General features: G+C 46.5%; 1 protein-coding gene and 1 non-coding gene across 5 annotated transcripts in view; both read right to left on the bottom strand.

Moving 5' to 3' along the window:
- Positions 1-6,588, bottom strand: part of LOC132586940 (multiple epidermal growth factor-like domains protein 6) — an 85,655-nt gene extending 79,067 nt beyond the window's left edge. The window contains exons 1-2 of one of the 4 annotated variants that reach the window (XM_060259099.1): positions 6,357-6,470; positions 3,587-3,764 (exon numbers count right to left, since the gene is read on the bottom strand). In XM_060259099.1, coding sequence (XP_060115082.1) covers positions 3,587-3,672 — 86 coding nt within the window. In that variant the 5' untranslated portion in view covers positions 3,673-3,764; positions 6,357-6,470. Of the gene's footprint in view, positions 1-3,586; positions 4,119-6,356 lie in introns of those variants that run through there. The other 3 variants (XM_060259102.1, XM_060259101.1, XM_060259100.1) reach the window with 3 other exon arrangements.
- TRNAS-GGA (transfer RNA serine (anticodon GGA)) lies at positions 2,070-2,136 on the bottom strand. Its single transcript has one exon. It is a non-coding gene; the product is annotated as a tRNA-Ser (tRNA).
- Positions 6,589-17,162: the final 10,574 nt, after the last annotated feature.

Here is a 17,162-nt window from a genome sequence, read left to right on the forward strand (position 1 = left end):
GGGGCGGGGGGGGGGGGAGGATGCTATCAAATAAATAACCAAAAGGTTATACCAGAAGTAACCGCCCCTCTCCTCTTCAGCACTGTGATCTCAATCCAGATTCCACTCCTATATTGCTGTGACTACTTTTTAAAAAGTTACATGAAAGTCAGAAGATCAGATCAAGATCCTCATGCACAATGTCCAGGCTTTAGGTTACCCACACCAAAAGAAATTGTTCTGGGTGGGGGCCTAAAAGAAACTGACATTGACAGTTTCCAAATGCTGCATCCTGCCCCCCAACAACCCCATTAACCTGGAATGTGGCTCATTGGCTAGTGAATTCCATGAGGTCAAAATAGGCTTAAACCCAAGTGTTCTGGCTTTTGACTGGGTTGCAAGACTCATATATCCAGCCCTTGGCATTCTCAAAAGATACCAGAATTCAACCATTCCAAATGATCCTTCCCTTAAACTTCTAGGCTTATAAAACTAATGAGTTTTCCAGGAACAAGGAAATTCTGGTGGAGTTTTTCAAAGCACACACACGAACAGATGCCCGGGCTGCCATAACAACATATGGAAATGATGGTTTTGCATTTAATGCATTGTTCAGTGCTAGCTGGGTTTTACAAAGAAAAACAGGGGGGGGAGAAATGCTGAGTAGAGGACGTCTGTCCTGGCAGGAACTCAGACTTGTACGGAAACTTTCCAAAGATCCGCACGGTATGTCAAGCTAAACCCATAATCTTTAATTGCAATACAAAATGCTTTTAATGCTAACACGAAAAAGGGAAGGAGGAAGAAGCAGGAAGTGAATACAGCTTCCATAAAGATTAATAGTCTTTTCAATTAGAGAGTTACTAGCTTCTTCCCCCTGTTTTTTCCCATGGGGGAAATAAAAAGTACAAAGCTTTAGCTGCTGAATTTCTGCTGGTCCGAAAGCTTTGCATGGGCAGGAGCCTGACCAGAGGGAAAATGCTGGCAATTAAAATATTTCACAGGCTGAAGAAGACACAAAGATAATTTTTTTTTCCAAGATTTTTAATATTAACTCTTACCCTACCCTCAGCACTGACATGCGGTACAGAAAATCTGGAGTTAAGCCTCATAATTCAGTATAATTGAGCGTCAGACCAAGTACATGATCAGAGCTCAGCATGGATAATTTTAGTGATAAATATGCATCTTGGGGGAAATTGGATTGGGGCTCCAATTGGGAGTGGGGCTTAACTCTTTTTCCTTTCACATATTCCAGGTTTCAAGTGGTCTGTGCATTTTACCTAACGGAAGAGGTATGAGGGAAGGAGACCGGATCTTACAAATGGGAAGAGTTTTTAGAAACCTTCCTCTTCACCAATCAATTATGGTTCCCCCCCACTGCTGTTTAGCAATGAAATAACATCAAGACTCATTCACAGCTCTATCAGCACCTACCTTGGTTTGACTTTCAGTGGAAGTTTGTTGAATTTGGACCAGAAATGGGATTCCAATCCCATTTTGGCAACACATCTTTTCCCTTACCAATGTAAACCAGTTCTACCTTTCACTTTTCCCAGCTGAGGAAATCTGGGGACTGCATTTCTGTGAGACGGTTTTGCCATCCTGACAAAAGAATTTCAGCACTCTTAAAAAACAACTGCGTCTAGAACACTTTGAGAAAGTTCAAGCAGGCTTCAAACTAGTTTGCATTTTTAATTTGCCAGCAGGCAATCACTCCCTGGTTTTAGGTAACAGCCTCAGTGAACATATGAACATATGAAGCTGCCTTATACTGAATCAGACCCTTGGTCCATCAAAGTCAGTATTGTCTTCTCAGACTGGCAGCGGCTCTCCAGGGTCTCAAGCTGAGGTTTTTCACACCTATTTGCCTGGACCCTTTTTTGGAGATGCCAGGGATTGAACCTGGGACCTTCTGCTTCCCAAGCAGATGCTCTACCACTGAGCCACCATCCCTCCTACATATGAAGCTGCCTTATACTGAATCAGACCCTGGGTCCATCAAAGTCAGTATTGTCTTCTCAGACTGGCAGCAGCTCTCCAGGGTCTCAAGCTGAGGTTTTCCACACCTATTTGCCTGGACCCTTTTTTGGAGATGCCAGGGATCGAACCTGGGACCTTCTGCTTTCCAAGCAGATGCTCTACCACTGAGCTACCATCCCATCTGTCTAATAGTAATAACACCAAATGGTGCAGCAAATGAAGGAGAAAGGCTGAGGCAACTGAAGGGTTAATCGGAGAGGTTTTCAAGAAAGGAAATTAAAGGAACTGCTTTTTTATATACCCTCTACCCAATCTATATAATCTTTACCCACTCTTTCCACCATTAAAGGCAGCTCACAGGCAGCTAATAATGACAATAACCACATACAGACACCCAACGTGCCATAATGGTTAGAGTGCCGGACTAGAGTTTGGGAAACCCAGATTCAAATCCCCACCTGCTGCGGAAGCTTACTGGGAGACCTTGGGCCAGTCATATCCTCTCAGCCTAACATACCTCACAGGGTTGCTGTGAGGATAAAATGGAGAAGAACAAGAACATAAGAGAAGCCATGTTGGATCAGGCCAATGGCCCATCCAGTCCAACACTCTGTGCCACACAGTGGCCAAAAACCCCCAAGTGCCATGAGGAGGTCCACCAGTGGGGCTAGAAGCCCACCCACTGTGCCCCCCCCCAAGAACCAGGAATACAGAGCATCACTGCCCCAGATAGAGAGTTCCAACTATACGCTGTGGCTAATAGTCACTGATGGACCTCTGCCCCATATGCTAGCCAATCCCCTCCTGAAGCTGTCTTGAATCCCCTCTTGAAGGTGAAGGATGCCGTGCCCTTCTGGGCAGACTTAGCCATCTAGATCTTCTGAAGCAGAAGTTAAACCAGGCAGCGTCATTCATCTCCCCACTACCACCTTTGGGAAAGTGTCATGGGTTAAACGGCTGCGTGAAGATAAAAGGACAGGAACCAGGAACGTGTGGCTTGTCCCCCTCCCAGGCGCCTGGGATCTTACCAATTGTACGACAAGGAGATATACTGCTGACATTAATAAACATTACACATAAGAGCATTTTAGAACAATCAAAGCGTCCTACATACGTTATCCCACATCTTTTACAACACCCTTGCCGTGGAGGCTAGTACTGCAAAAAATGCAGTCCCCTGTGCAAACACCAGTCGTTTCCGATAATCACCCTCATATTCCGAGGCAGGGGTGAGGAGGAACTGCAAGGGTGAGATTTTACCTTACCTAAGACCAGGGTGGGGTTTTTTTTGGTAGAATAAGCCCAGCAGGAACTCATTTGCATATTAGGCCACACACCCCTGACGCCAAGCCAGCCGCAACTGCATCCCTGCTCAAAAAAAGCCCTGCCTAAGACCATCTACAACACAATCCTATGCTCAAAGGTAAGTCTCTCTAGATTCACGGGAACGATCTGTAAACACGCTGAAGCATGCAGCCAAGACAAGATTTGAACCCAGGACTTTTTGGTCCATCCTTTTGTCTCGTTAGCAGTAAAAACTACACTAGGACTCCCGAAGAGGACCAGGAAACTGTTGCTGAGTTAACAAAACCATCCCAAAGCAAAGAGAAGTTTGCATACTCACATATGTGGTAACAGCTTGTTCCCATAGGCGGCCGACGGTAGCTTCAGTGCAAAGATGAAGGACAAGGTGAGAGCGTGGAACTCCATCGCATCCAGGATTACCCAGGGTGGCACCAGCAAGCCCCCCACAAAGTATCCCTGTTTTCCCGAGCGAGTGGCTATTCTGGCAAATCACTGCTCTTCAGAGAGAGAGAGAGAGAAAAGAAGCTCATTGCTGCTTTTTGACCCAGCCAGCCCCCCCCCCCCCCCTTTACAGAGAACAAATTTTGGAAGTCACACCGTTTTCCCCCTTGCTGAGAGATGTATTGGTCACCCTGGGATACTTCCTCCTGGCGCTCAGTACAGGCAACCCCCCCTCTGGGTTCTCACATCCGTGGAAAAAATGTGATGGGGGGGGGGTCACAGAGATGGAACCCAAGCCAGGGCTGGCTCCTTAAGGTTGCAGGTCAACATTTGGCACAGCTGCTTTCTTATTTGGCTTTTGCAAGGGGTCCGAGAATGCCTCGAGGGCTGGCAGTCTGCAAAAACCAGGCTCCATCTGGGGTCTCTCCAGCTCTGCTCCACTTTCTCAAGGTAGTTGCAAATCCGACCCTCCCAGCAGAAGGAAAACCCCACCTCCAACAGGACACAATGAATTCCACTGCTCCTTTGCACAATAGGGAGAGATTTCCATTAACCCTCCCTTTGCACCACCCTGCGCTCTGCAGAAGTATCCTCTCTCTCTGTCTCTCTCTCTCTCTCTCTCTCTCTCTCTGGCTTCCCCCAACCCCTTCTCCACCAAGCGACTGAAATCTCAGGTCAGTGACAAAACTTCCCTCCTGTTCTTCCCACAGCCTGTTTCATTCACATGCCCTCCCATTTCTTCTGCTGACAGCCAGAAATCCCTCCCACCGGCTCTCAGGTCTGGAGGAGGGGACCCGTTGAAAAGAAAAACAGAAATGGTTGGCTGAGGCCAAATGCGTTTTTGCAAGACCCACATACCAAGGTGAGGGCTTTACACTTTCTCCCGCTTTATCTTCACCCGGTGCCCAAAGAGAAGTTTGACTCAGACAAAAAGATCCAGCCTCATCTGAATGCCTGTAGCCTGTTCCTATGCCTACGTTAACTCAGAAACTGTCCCCTTGGCTTTTCTCATTACCCAGTGAGTGTGTTTAGGAGGGCAGCCAGCTAAACCATTCCAAGAGAAATTCCAATATGTACCTTTAGAGCTGATGACAGAAAAAGTACAGGGAAAGGATGGGGGAGGGGTTTTTAATATGCCAGTTTTGCCTTAAGAAAGGCATATTTTAAACATCTCTTCCCCCCCCCCCATCCTAATCTTCTAAAAATTGAAAACGAAACAGATTGAGAAGTCCTTGGTGGGGAAAAGTGCTGACAAGTTGCAGCTGACTTATGGCCACACTAGAGGGGTTTCAAGGTAAGAGTCAAAGAGGGGAGGGCGTTGCCATGCTTGCCTCTGTGTGGCAACCCTGCACTTCCTTGCTAGCCTCCCATTCAAGTCCGAACCAGTACTGGCAAGATTGAGCTAGCCCTTTAGGGCAAACTTTGGTGTAGTGGTTAAGTGTGTGGACTCTTACCTGGGAGAACAGGGTTTGATTCCCCACTCCTCCGCTTGCACCTGCTGGAATGGCCTGGGGTCAGCCATAGCTCTGGCAGAGGTTGTCCTTGAAAGGGCAGCTGCTGTGAGAGCCCTCTCAGCTCCACCCACCTCACAGGGTGTCTGTTGTAGGGGGGAGAAGTTATAGGAGATTGTAAGCCGCTCTGAGTCATTGATTCAGAGAGAAGGGCGGGGTATAAAGCTGCAGTCGTCTTCTTCTTCGCCTCCTCTGCCCCAATAAAGGGGGGGGGGTGTCTCCAAAACACTGCAGAAGCAAGCATATTACACGGGCAAGATCCCTAACCTTTCTGAGGTAGCTTGGCAATTGTTTCTGCACTCTTTTGTGACTTCCTGCGTTTTCTAGCAGGATGCTTTGCAGCAGCAAGACACTTTTCAGTTGATAGCCTATCACTGTTTTGATTTTAAAGGACACAGAAGTTTTCTCTGAAACGAACTACCTAGAAACAGAATGAAGCTCTGTAGTTGCACAGTCCAGGATTTCCCCTGGATGCTTTGTATAGTTTTGTAAATAAATAGCTCCTCTTTAAGCACAGGCTTTGTTCTAGCTCCATTTTTTTACATGACCCACAGCTGACATCCACATTGAAATTAGCAGCTGGGAAACCAAGAGAACAATCTTGCAAGTAGGTTTACTCAGGATCCTTCTTAGGCCTACTCAGTGGGAATTACTCCCAGGAAAGTGTTCTTAGGACTATAGTGTAATAGTACAATCCTGTAAAGAGTTACAGAGTGACACAGCATAGGATAACACAACAAATGCACACAAATGTCTTTTAAATATCCAGCAGACATAAGTTAAAGGGCTGGGAAAACAGCAGTTTTATCAGGCACCTAAAGCATAGGAGGGTCAGCAGCAACCAAATCTTTCTATGGAAGAGCGCTCCATAATTGGGGTACCACCACAGAGTAGGCCCTGCCTCTCAAAGGGAAGAGTACTTTAGCTGATGAATGATCTCAGCTGTCTGTTTGGCAGGTTCCCACCTGGGCCAACTTTATGGAGATTCACAGCAGTGCCCAGCCCAATTTCAGAATAACTTCAGAGGGTGCAAGAATAATTCAATAACCACCTCCAGATAGCAGGGGCCAGCCCAACGTTTATCTGCTTAGCTTGGTCCTCACTTCTCAGCTTACCTTCCTCAACTTGGGTCCTTACCTGAACCTAGGCTTGGGAAATTCCTGAAGATTTGGGAATGATCCCACTCCCTGGGAATGGACTTAAGTTTCTCCTTGGCTCTACAGTATACCATACAGTCCACCCTCTAAAGCTGCCATTTTCTCCAGGTGAACTGATCTTTGAAGCCCAGAGATCAGCTGTAATTGAACTCCAGGCCCCACCTGAAGGCTGTTAACCCTACCTCAGCCGAAGTAGACCATATAATGAGAGCAAGTGAAATAGAACCAGGGCTTCTTTTTGCAGCAGGAACTCCTTTGCTTATTAGGCCACATACCCCTGATGTAGCCAATCCTCCAGGAGCTTACAACAGGCCCTCTTCTAAGAGCCCTATAAGCCCCAGGAGGACTGGCTACATCTGGGATGTGTGGCCTAATAGGCAAAGGATTCCTGCTACAAAAAAAGCCCTGAACTTGAGAAGAAATAAAAATATATTTGTTACTGCTACAGCATCTCTGCTTTTCTGGCATACTGAGAGTAATGACCTCTTTCACAAGCAGCTATTGAACACAGTGAATGGGGATCGGAAGTGCTATTATGTCACAGCCAACGGATGACAATAGACCAGGGGTGCCAAACATGTGGCCCGGGGGCCGCATGAGGCCCCCAGAAGGTTCCTATCAGGCCCACGAGCAACTCACTGCCATCTGCTTCCTTCTGCATCACAACTTGCTTTGCCAGGCTTGCTCAATCACACAGGAATTACAGAGCAAAACTCTTCCCTTGGGGAGGAAGTGGGGGAAGGAGAGCTAGCTTTGCCAGGCTCTCCCAATTGCACAGCAGAGCCACTGAACCAAGCCTCTCTTCCTTCTGTGGGCTGAGGCTCAGCAAGCCCGTGAGGTGGATTAGGCGGAGTGTGTGTGTGTTTGTATCCTTTATAAAGTTTATATCTCCCTGACCTGGCATTACATTTTATGACACAAATGGCCCGGCCCAACAAGGTCAAGAGCCGTCCCTCATAGCAAATGAGTTTGACACCCCTGCCTTAGGGTTTTCAATGCAAGAGACTTCAGAGGTGGTTTGGCATTGGGTGCCTCTTGTTAGCAGCCCTGGTCTTCCTTGGAGGGCTCCCATCCAAGTACTAACTAGGGATGACCACCACCACCCCCAACACACAAACTTAGCTTCTGATGAGATAGCCCAGGCCAGGGGTGGCCAACAGTAGCTCTCCAGATGTTTTTTGCCTACAACTCCCATCAGCCCCAGCCAGCATGGCTAATGGCTGGGGCTGATGGGATTTGTAGGCAAAAAAACATCTGGAGAGCTACCGTTGGCCACCCCTGGCCTGGGCCATTAAGGTCAGACCATACAATCAGCGAATGGATGCACCTGATCATCCTACCACTGAGCACACCCTCAGGCTAAGTTTGCCATTCAGTTTCCCAACAGAAGATATCTACTTCCCTAAGAACATAAAATGAGCCCTGCTGGATTAGACCAGTGGTCCATGTAGTCCAACATCCTGTCTCATACTGTGGTCAACCAGTTGCTCTGGAAGGCCAGCAGATAGGACAGGCAGGGGTGGAATTCTAGCAGGAGCTCCTTTGCATATTAGGCCACACACCCCTGATGTAGCCAATCCTCCAAGAGCTTACAAAAAAGAGCCTTGTAAGCTCTTGGAGGATTGGCTACATCAGGAGTCTGTGGCCTAATATGCAAAGGAGCTCCTGCTAGAATTTCACTCCTGCATATAGGTCAAAGACTTCCCCTGATGGTGGTTCCTAGTGCTGGTATTTAGAGGTTTACTGCCTCTCACTATGGAGCTGTCCTTAATTCACCATGGCTCAATAGCCCTATGGCATGTAGAAAATTCACCCCGTGGTGGCAGAAGAACACAAGAAGAATTCTGTTGAATTTTCACTTGGTATGCAATACATAAGCTCATAGGAAAGAAAGAGGTCATGTGAATTCTGATACCGGTGACCTTTAAAGACATCATCTTTTTATAGATATCTTAAGAACTGGTCAGAGAAAGTGTGGAGAAAGATTGCTAACTGACTGAGGGGAAGAGGTGAGACTAACAAGGTACTATTTATTTACACAACCTGCTTGGAAGATACACAGCAAAATTTAGACTGCTGCAATTGACAAAAAACCTTCTTCTCGACCGTTTGGATGAAAACAGTAGTAGATTGCTCCTCAAAGCAGTGTGTATCTTGCTAGCTTAAAACTCTGCAAACCGGTTATGCTTGAGGAAACTGGAGGACTGTGAGATGCCACAGCACACCATAGTACTGCTAGGAAGCACACCACAAAACCATGTATAAAACACAATTGCCCCACCACCTGGGGCTTTTAACAGCCCATTTTATATGCTGAGATCAGTAGGCGAAGCAGCAATATCCTCAGCTAACTACTGCAATATGGTGATTGCTTAAGTTGGGGTACACCAGAACAGTGGCTTAAAAAATAACATCCCCTGGGAGATACTGTTTGTAGTTACTTAAGAGAAGGCGTAGGTGCAATGCTTACTGGACCTGACTACCACCAATGGCAAACAGTTTGGAGGTTCAAAGAAAGGCTCACATGCAGAGTGTTTTAAGTCGCACAAACATAGACTTGCTAGCGTAGAAAGCCCTTTTAAGTCAATAGACTGTTGGTGCTCTTACCTCACATACCAAGAATGTGCACTACACACAATACACAGAGTTGCCACTTTGTGTGAACTGGTCAACATGCATATTTTCTTGCTTTGGTAGATATGATTGGTAACCCTGAACCTGCCATGGATACATATTTGTACTCTGAAGAAATAATGCAGTAGATCAGGAATGTCAAACATGTGGCCCGGGGGCCAAATCAGGCCCCCGAGCAACTGGCTGTCATCTGCTTCCTTCTCCCTATCTCTTGCTTTCTTCAGCACAACAGCTTGCTTTGCAAGGCTTGCTCAATCACACAGGAGCTACAGAGCAAAACCTCTATTTTCTCCATTGGCTGAGGCTCCTCCATTGGGGAGGAAGGGGGAAAGGCAGAGCTTGCTTTGCCAGGTTCTCAATCGCACAGCAGAGCTACTGACCCAAGTCTCTTCTAGTGGCTGAGGCTCCTCCCCCCAGTCCCCTGGAGAAGGAAGGAAAGAGCCAGAGCTTTCTTTACCCAGTTCCCTGGATCCCATGGGAGAAATACAAAGAAAGCACCTTTAAGACCAACGAGTGCTAACATTTTAATCATGTTTTAAGTTTTTTAAAAATATATCATTGTGTTTGTTTGTGTCCTTTATAAAGTTTATATCTCTGCTACCTAATCTTAAATAGGGATACACATGGCTTGGCTCAACCTGACATAGCCCGGCCCAACAAGGTCTCATTTAAGTTAGATCCAGCCCTCATAGCAAATGAGTTCGACACCCCTGCAAAATGAATCCACATCTGAAGTGCCTTGACAAAAGACTGCTGCATAAGACTGTGAAGAGGGCTCACGCTTGGGAAAGGAATGAAGAAAAACGACACCAATTAAAGGAAAATCAAGTGCGGTTTTGGTTTACAGCTGAATGGAACCGAAAAACAATTTCATCTGAACCTGCAATCATTGGAAAGATGCTGAAGGGCAATATTTGTATTCAGGGTGTCCAGATGTGGAGGAGGGGGGAAATGCTGAACAACAGTGTAGCAATGCCATTATACAAATTAGTAAACTTAAGAATAATAACCACCCACTGTCTCTGCAAGAGGTTGGGGCTTGCTACTAATTTCTTCACAAACATGACTCCTTAGACCAACGGTCCAAAGAATTCATTCTTAAAGAAAAATCATACTTGGAGAGCACAAAACATTCTCCACCTGCAAGAGACATTAAGAGTTTGGCTAGAAAAGGAAAGTTGTAGCCAAAGCTATAAGCACTTCTTATTTATTTACTTTGGAACCATTTTTGCAAGAAAGAGTGCCTGGTTCAGGAAGTGGAATTGAGAGGCTTTAGTTTCTGTATTGTTAGAATTCAAGACACAAGGGATGAAAAGCTGCGGTCGTCCAATGTCTGTTAAGTGAGCAAGTATGAAGTGGGACCGATCTGTTTCTAAACAAGGATTAGTGCTTTACAAAATGAGAAAGCGTTGTTTCAGCCCACTGCTGCAAATGGGAGGCCTCTTCTTCTGGGAATAGTTTCCTTCAGTCTTACTAAAGAACTCAGTAACAGATGATCAAAACGAAGACATAATTCATACAATCAGCACAAATGAAGCAGGCAAACTTTTCCTTGATTGTACTACCATTGCTACATTACATCATTCCAATTACGTCTTTGAACAATTCATGGTAATAAAATATAAGCTTCAAGAATGAGGAGAGGATGGGAAGTCGCCCTCCATTGAAAAGTTTGGGAATTATCTGGGAAATATTTTTTCTGCTCAACTAAAGGCCATTTTAAATTAAACTTATCCTACCTTTTTTTTGGGGGGGGGTGTGCTAAAATGACTCCTACTTCTAATGACGTGTGTGCAAGATAAGAAGCCATCATCAGTGTGGTTCTCAAGAGAGTTCCAGGTAATGGAGAGCCAACCAGCTAAAGTAATACAAGGACCAGTCCTGGATGACCAGATATACAATTTAGCTATTCCACTAGCTAAACGCAGCACTAGGATGAGCGAATTTAAGATGCTCGGAAAACAAAACTCTCCAAGAAACTGGGCACAAACACACATGCACATCCCAGTCTTTTCTAGTCGTGGCCCTACATGTAAGTGATTTTGGCTAAAAGAAATATGATTTGACTTTAGTGCACAATAGCATTTAAACAAATGCTACAAGTATTTTGATAGTGGAAGAATTTTAGAAAATTATCAGGGAAACAAATTACTTTAACAGGCAAATCTAGAACAAAGGTGTTCCCTCAGGGCACCCTCCCGTGAAACTATTTAGCAGCTAGCTCCCCCTTGTGTATCGAGAATAGACAGCTAATCAGAGAACTTCAGACAAGACAAAATTTTCTGAGAGGAACAAGGTACAAAATTGTATGAGTTGTATGAACATCTGTGCATGTATATTTGCAGTGCAACTGCTTTCTCCTTACTTGCAGGACTTTCGCCCACTTGCATGAACTAAGGTAGCAAGCAGCCACGCTGGTCCAAAGAAAATCCTAAAACAAAAGTCACGGAAGATCTTTTATTCACGAAAATGACACCAAACAGTGCACAAAATGGCTGGACTATTAGTTATGAGCGCAACGGAACCATTTTAGCTTTGGGAAGTGTGTCTACAAAAAGTCTCACCATAAAGTTCTGCATTATATGCTGCATTTCTAAATTTTGCACCCAGTAAGGGTGGAGGGTTGAGATGTAACAGAAAACAGTAACGGTAGTAGGTGGAATCAAATGTGCATGCTACAACAGCTTGCCACTTGTAAATGCTTTAGGTTTCTCATCTCATCTTATTTATTTATTTCTATTTGGTTCACTTATATTCTGCCCTTTCCCAGACGGGCTCAGGGCGGATCACATACAGATAAAAACCAGTCAAATATAATAAAACCAATAAATACAATTTAAAACAACAGCATTACATCAACATTAAATAGCAGAGGCGGGCGGCACATAGTGCAACTTTAGGTGTAATCATTCAGTGGCCCGAATATAAAGGTTCAGATGATAGATCACTGGGGGGGGGGGGGCAGCCGATGGTATAGGCAACAGAGTGGAGGACGCCCGCCTGCCTGCCTCAACTGAACGCCTTGCGGAACAGCTCTGTCTTGCAGGCCCTGCAGAAGGGTAACAAATCCGGCAGGGCCTGCACCTCCACCAGGAACTGATTCCACCAGGTTGGGGCCAGGGCCGAAAAGGCCCTGGCTCTAGTTGAGGCAAGTCGGACGACTTTGGGACCAGGGATGACCAGAAGGTGTTGGTTGGCCGATTGCAACACCCTTTGGGGCTCATATGGGTTGAGGCGGTCCCGCAGGTATGTCAGTCCCAGGCCGCGTAAGGCTTTGAATGTCAATACTAAAACCCTGAAACGGATCCAGTACTTAACCGGTAACCAGTGCAGTGCATACAGCATTGGTCGACTGCTTGCCCATATAGCCGCGCTGCCGCATTTTGCACCAGTTGAAGTTTACAGATCAGCCTCAAGGGCAAGCCTGCATAGAGCAAGTTACAGTAGCCCAACCTGGAAGTGACCGTTGCATGGATCACTGTAGCTAGGTCTTGGGATGTCAGACAGGGCATCAGCTGTTTGGCCTGCCGCAGATGGTGAAAGGCAGATCGTGCAACTGTTGTGACCTGGGCCTCCGTAGAGAGGGAGGCATCCAGTGTCACCCCCAGACTCCTCACCTTCTGAGCTGGCACCAAAGGGGTGCCATCTAGGGTGGGTAGTCGGATGCCCGATCCTGGTCCCCCCCGACCCAGGTACAGGACCTCCATCTTAGTTGGATTTAGCTTCAGCTGGCTTAACTGCAACCAACCTGCCACGGCTTCTAACGCCCTGGTTAGATGGTCTGGGGCGGCGTCTGGATGCCCGTCCATCAGCAGATGGAGCTGGGTGTCATCTGCATACTGGTGACAATCCAGCCCAAAATCTCAGGCAATCTGGGTAAGGGGGCGCATGTAGATGTTAAACATCATTGGTGAGAGAATAGCTTCCTGCGGCACACCAAATTCAAGTGGGTGCTGCCGAGAGGTCTGCTCACCAATCGCCACCCTTTGTCCCCGACCATAGAGAAAGGAGGAAAGCCACTGTGAGGCGACCCCTTGAACTCCGACGTCGGCAAGGCGGTGGGTCATAAGATCATAATTGACCGTGTCAAATGCTGCTGAGAGATCTAATAATAGCAACGCTGACCCGCCTCGATCCAGATGCCTTCTAAGGTCATCAGTGAGGGCGACCAAAGCAGTCTCCATCCCATGACCAGGGCAGAAGCCGAACTGGAAGGATCGAGGGTAGACGTATCCTCCAGGAAACCTTGAAACTGCTCTGCCACGGCTTTCTCAATTACCTTACCCAGGAACGGTGAGTTCGAGACTGGGTAGTAATTGGCCAGGACCATCGGGTCGAAAGATGGCTTTTTCAAAAGCAGATGGACCACTGCCTCTTTAAGTTTAGCTGGAAAAGTCCCTGTTTCCAAGGGACTTAAAGTCTTTGCTTCGCAATAAGCATGTGAAACTGCCTTATACTGAGTCAGGCTGTTGGTCCATTGAAGTCAGTATTGTCTGCTCATAATGGAAGCAGCTCTCCAGGGTCTCAGGGTGTTTCCAGGGTTGGCCCTAGAATGTCTGGCATCCTAGGCAAGGCTAACTTCTGGCACACACACCCTGCACTTATAACGTCACTGAGTCACCAAGGGGGGGCACCCAATTCAGTGCCCCCAAAAGGCCAGCACCCTAGGTAATCACCCAGTTTGCCTAGTGGCAGGGTCGACCCTCAATGTTTCACCTGGATATATGAACATATGAAGCTGCCTTACACTGAATCAGACCCTCGGTCCATCAAAGTCAGTATTGTCTACTCAGACTGGCAGCGGCTCTCCAGGGTCTCAAGCTTAGGGTTTTCACGCCTATTTGTCTGGACCCTTTTTAGTTGGAGATGCTGGGGATTGAACCTGGAACCTTCTGCTTACCAAGCAGATGCTCTACCACTGAGCCACTATCCCTCCCTTTTTTTAACTGGGGATGCCAGGGATTGAATTCTGCATGCTAAGCAGATGCTCTACCACTGAGCCATAGCCCCTTTTCCATCATGGGTTCCCTACACTGCCAAGCAAGTTACTGAAAACACTGGATTTAGTTAAAAAAAAAAACCACAACCAAATGCTTCATTAAGACAAGCACTAATAAGATTTGGGCTTTCTTTCAGAATTTGTTGTCCCCATAGCCTAACTTGAGAACTCTCGCTTCTAGCCCCACTTGTGAACCTCCTTTTTTTTTTGGCCACTGTGTGACACAGAGTGTTGGACTGGATGGGCCATTGGCCTGATCCAACATGGCTTCTCTTATGTTCTCTATTGTGATTTGTAACAGCAATTGTAGTTGAGGCCAAAGGGTAAGCTAGGGTTGCCAGGTCCCCCCTTGCCACTGGTGGTGGACACTAACATGGGGTTGGCAGCTCCAAGTTGGGTGATTCCTGGAGATTCGGAGGAGGATCCTGGAGAGGTACATATGGTAAATATGGTACAAATGTGGTACCATAGAGTCCACCCTCCAAAACATGCATTTTCTCCAAGGGAACTGATCTTCGTAGTCTGGAGAGATCTCCAGGTCCCACCTGGAACCTGATAACCCTTAAGTGAAGCCCAATGCAATTGTCTTTTGTTGTTTCTCAAAGAAAACCAATATGTTAGGCATCTCTAAATATATCAGATCTAAAGGTAGCACCCGTCTCTAATTCACCCAACAGCCAGTCCATATACAGACCTCCTTTTCTGTATTTGCAGGCATGCCCTAGTAAATAATTCTGAAAAGCAGCCTTGGGGCTGGAAATGTGTAGTCCCAGTGTATTGTAAACATTTTTGCGCTGCAAGATCATATCACCTACAGATTGCAAATCACACTGTAGATGCTGTTTTATAGAGCCTTTGCCATGCTCGAAATGTTGAATCTCAGTCAGAATGTTGAAAACTCATCACTAGGTGGCAGCAACTTGTTTGATGTCTTCTTTTTTTTTTAATGCCATTTAGCTGGTACAATTTTCAGTCTTCAGCTCTCTCCCCCACCGCATAGCAAAATCCATCTTTGTGGGTGCACATAAAACATTAAAGATATGTTTCTATTGGTATGATTTTTTTCATTGTCTGCTTGGCTTTGTTTTATTGTTGTAAGCTGCTTTGATCAGCCTTCAGAGGCAGCATATATTTTTTATAAATAAATACATGCACATGCATGAACATTAAGGCATCCTGTAGTGCACAGTCAGCCATTTTACATACTAGTGGGATCCATTCTGAACTGTCAATAATGTATCCAAAGACTGCAAGCGATAGCCGCTGGCCTGCTTGCCCACCTGCTACCTGGTTCTTCAATGAAACATATTTGGCTCATGCTGGAAGTTGATCTTTGTTGTTGTTCTGTTGCACTGTCGATTCCAACTCTTTGCGACCCCATGGATTAAGTCACGCCAGGCACTCCTGTCTTCCACCATCCTCCGAAGCCTGCTCAAATGCATGTTAGTTACATCAGTGATGCTATCCAGCCATTTCATCTTTTGCCATCCCTCTTCTTTTGCCTTCTCTTTCCCAGCATCAGGATCTTCTCCAGGGAGTGCTCCCTTCTCATTTGGTGGCCAAAGTATTTGAGCTTCAGCTTCAGCATCGACCTTCCAGGGAACACTCTGGGTTGATTTCTCTTAGGACTGGCTGATTGGATCTTCTTGCAGCCCAAGGGACTCTCAAGAGTCTTCTCTAGCACCACAAAGTATTTGAGCTTCAGCTTCAGCATCTGACCTTCCAGGGAACAGTCTGGGTTGATATTCCTTAGGACTGACTGGTTTGATCTTCTTGCAGTCCAAGGGACTCTCAAGATTCTTCTCCAGCACCACAACTCGAAAGCATCTATTCTGTGCTCAGCCTTCCTTATGGTCCAGCTCTCACAGCCATACATTACCACCGTCTTAGTTGGTCTTAGACCACAGGAAAAATTAAGGAGGCAGAAGTGGACGCAAAGGGTTTTCCTGCCTTCTTTCTACTGCCTTTCTACTGCATATAAAGGGCTTTCCTGCTTTCCTTCTACTGTGCTTTTACCGAATATATATATTCTACAACTTCTTTACTCATTTTTATTCTACCCAAGTGCTTTCAATGAGCTAGAAAGGCAGAATATACCTCTTTTATTAAACACAGTACTACTGGACTTTCTAGCCTATCCGTTCACCAATTTATCCTTTTTTTTAAAAAAAAGCCTTTTATTGATTATTTGGAAGCCAAGTGAAGAGCTACCTTTTTCTATTTTGACCTTTGCTATCCTTTGCTTGTTTTTTTAAAGTGTGTGTGCAGCCTCCTTATCCAACTAAGCAATCTAGAAAAAGGTAATTCATAAATTTAACAAGCCTTCATCCCGCCCTCTCTGACGAAACTTTATAGGGGTTGGTCTTAAAGGTGCTGCTTGACTCCTACTTTGCTGTATTGGGAAGTAGGGTTGCCAATCCCCAGGTGGGGGGCGGGCAGGGGATCCCCCGGTTTGGAGGCCCTCCCCCGGCTTCAGGGTCGTCAGAAAGTGGGGGGAGGGGAAGGAAATGTCTGCTGGGAACTCTGTTATTCCCTATGGAGATTTAGTCCCATGGAAAATAATGGAGAATTGATTCACGGGTATCTGGGGCTCTGGGGGGACTGTTTTTTGGGGTAGAGGCACCAAATTTTCAGTACAGCATCTACTGCCTCTCCCCAAAATATCCCTCCAAGTTTCTAAACGATTGGACCAGGAAGTCCAATTCTATGAGCCCCCAAAGAAGGTGCCCCTATCCTTCATTATTTCTTATGGAAAGAAGGCATTGAAGAGGTGTGCCGTCCCTTTCAATGTGATGGCCAGAACTCCCTTTGGAGTTCAATGATGCTTGTCACAGCCTTGATCTTGGCTCCACCCCACAGTCTCCTGGCTCCACCCCCAAAATCCCCAGATATTTCTTAAATTGAACTTGGCAACCCTAGGGGGAAGATGCCATCTGAAACGTGCCACGCCACTCGAGGAAAGGCAACGTCCACCAAAGCAGTCAAAAAGCATCCGCCTGACATTTCTCCTCAGGTCCCCGCCCCGCCCCGCCCCGCCCCCTCGACGCACAACCCTTGGGCGTTGCGCGAGCTCTCTTTCCCCTCCCGCCTTTTTTTGGCCCCGCCTCCTGCCTCCCCCCCTCAAGGCGGAACGGCGGGCGGTCCTTCGAATCC

Source organism: Heteronotia binoei, chromosome 18, assembly GCF_032191835.1.
Source record: "Heteronotia binoei isolate CCM8104 ecotype False Entrance Well chromosome 18, APGP_CSIRO_Hbin_v1, whole genome shotgun sequence".
Classification (NCBI taxonomy): Eukaryota; Metazoa; Chordata; class Lepidosauria; order Squamata; family Gekkonidae; genus Heteronotia; species Heteronotia binoei.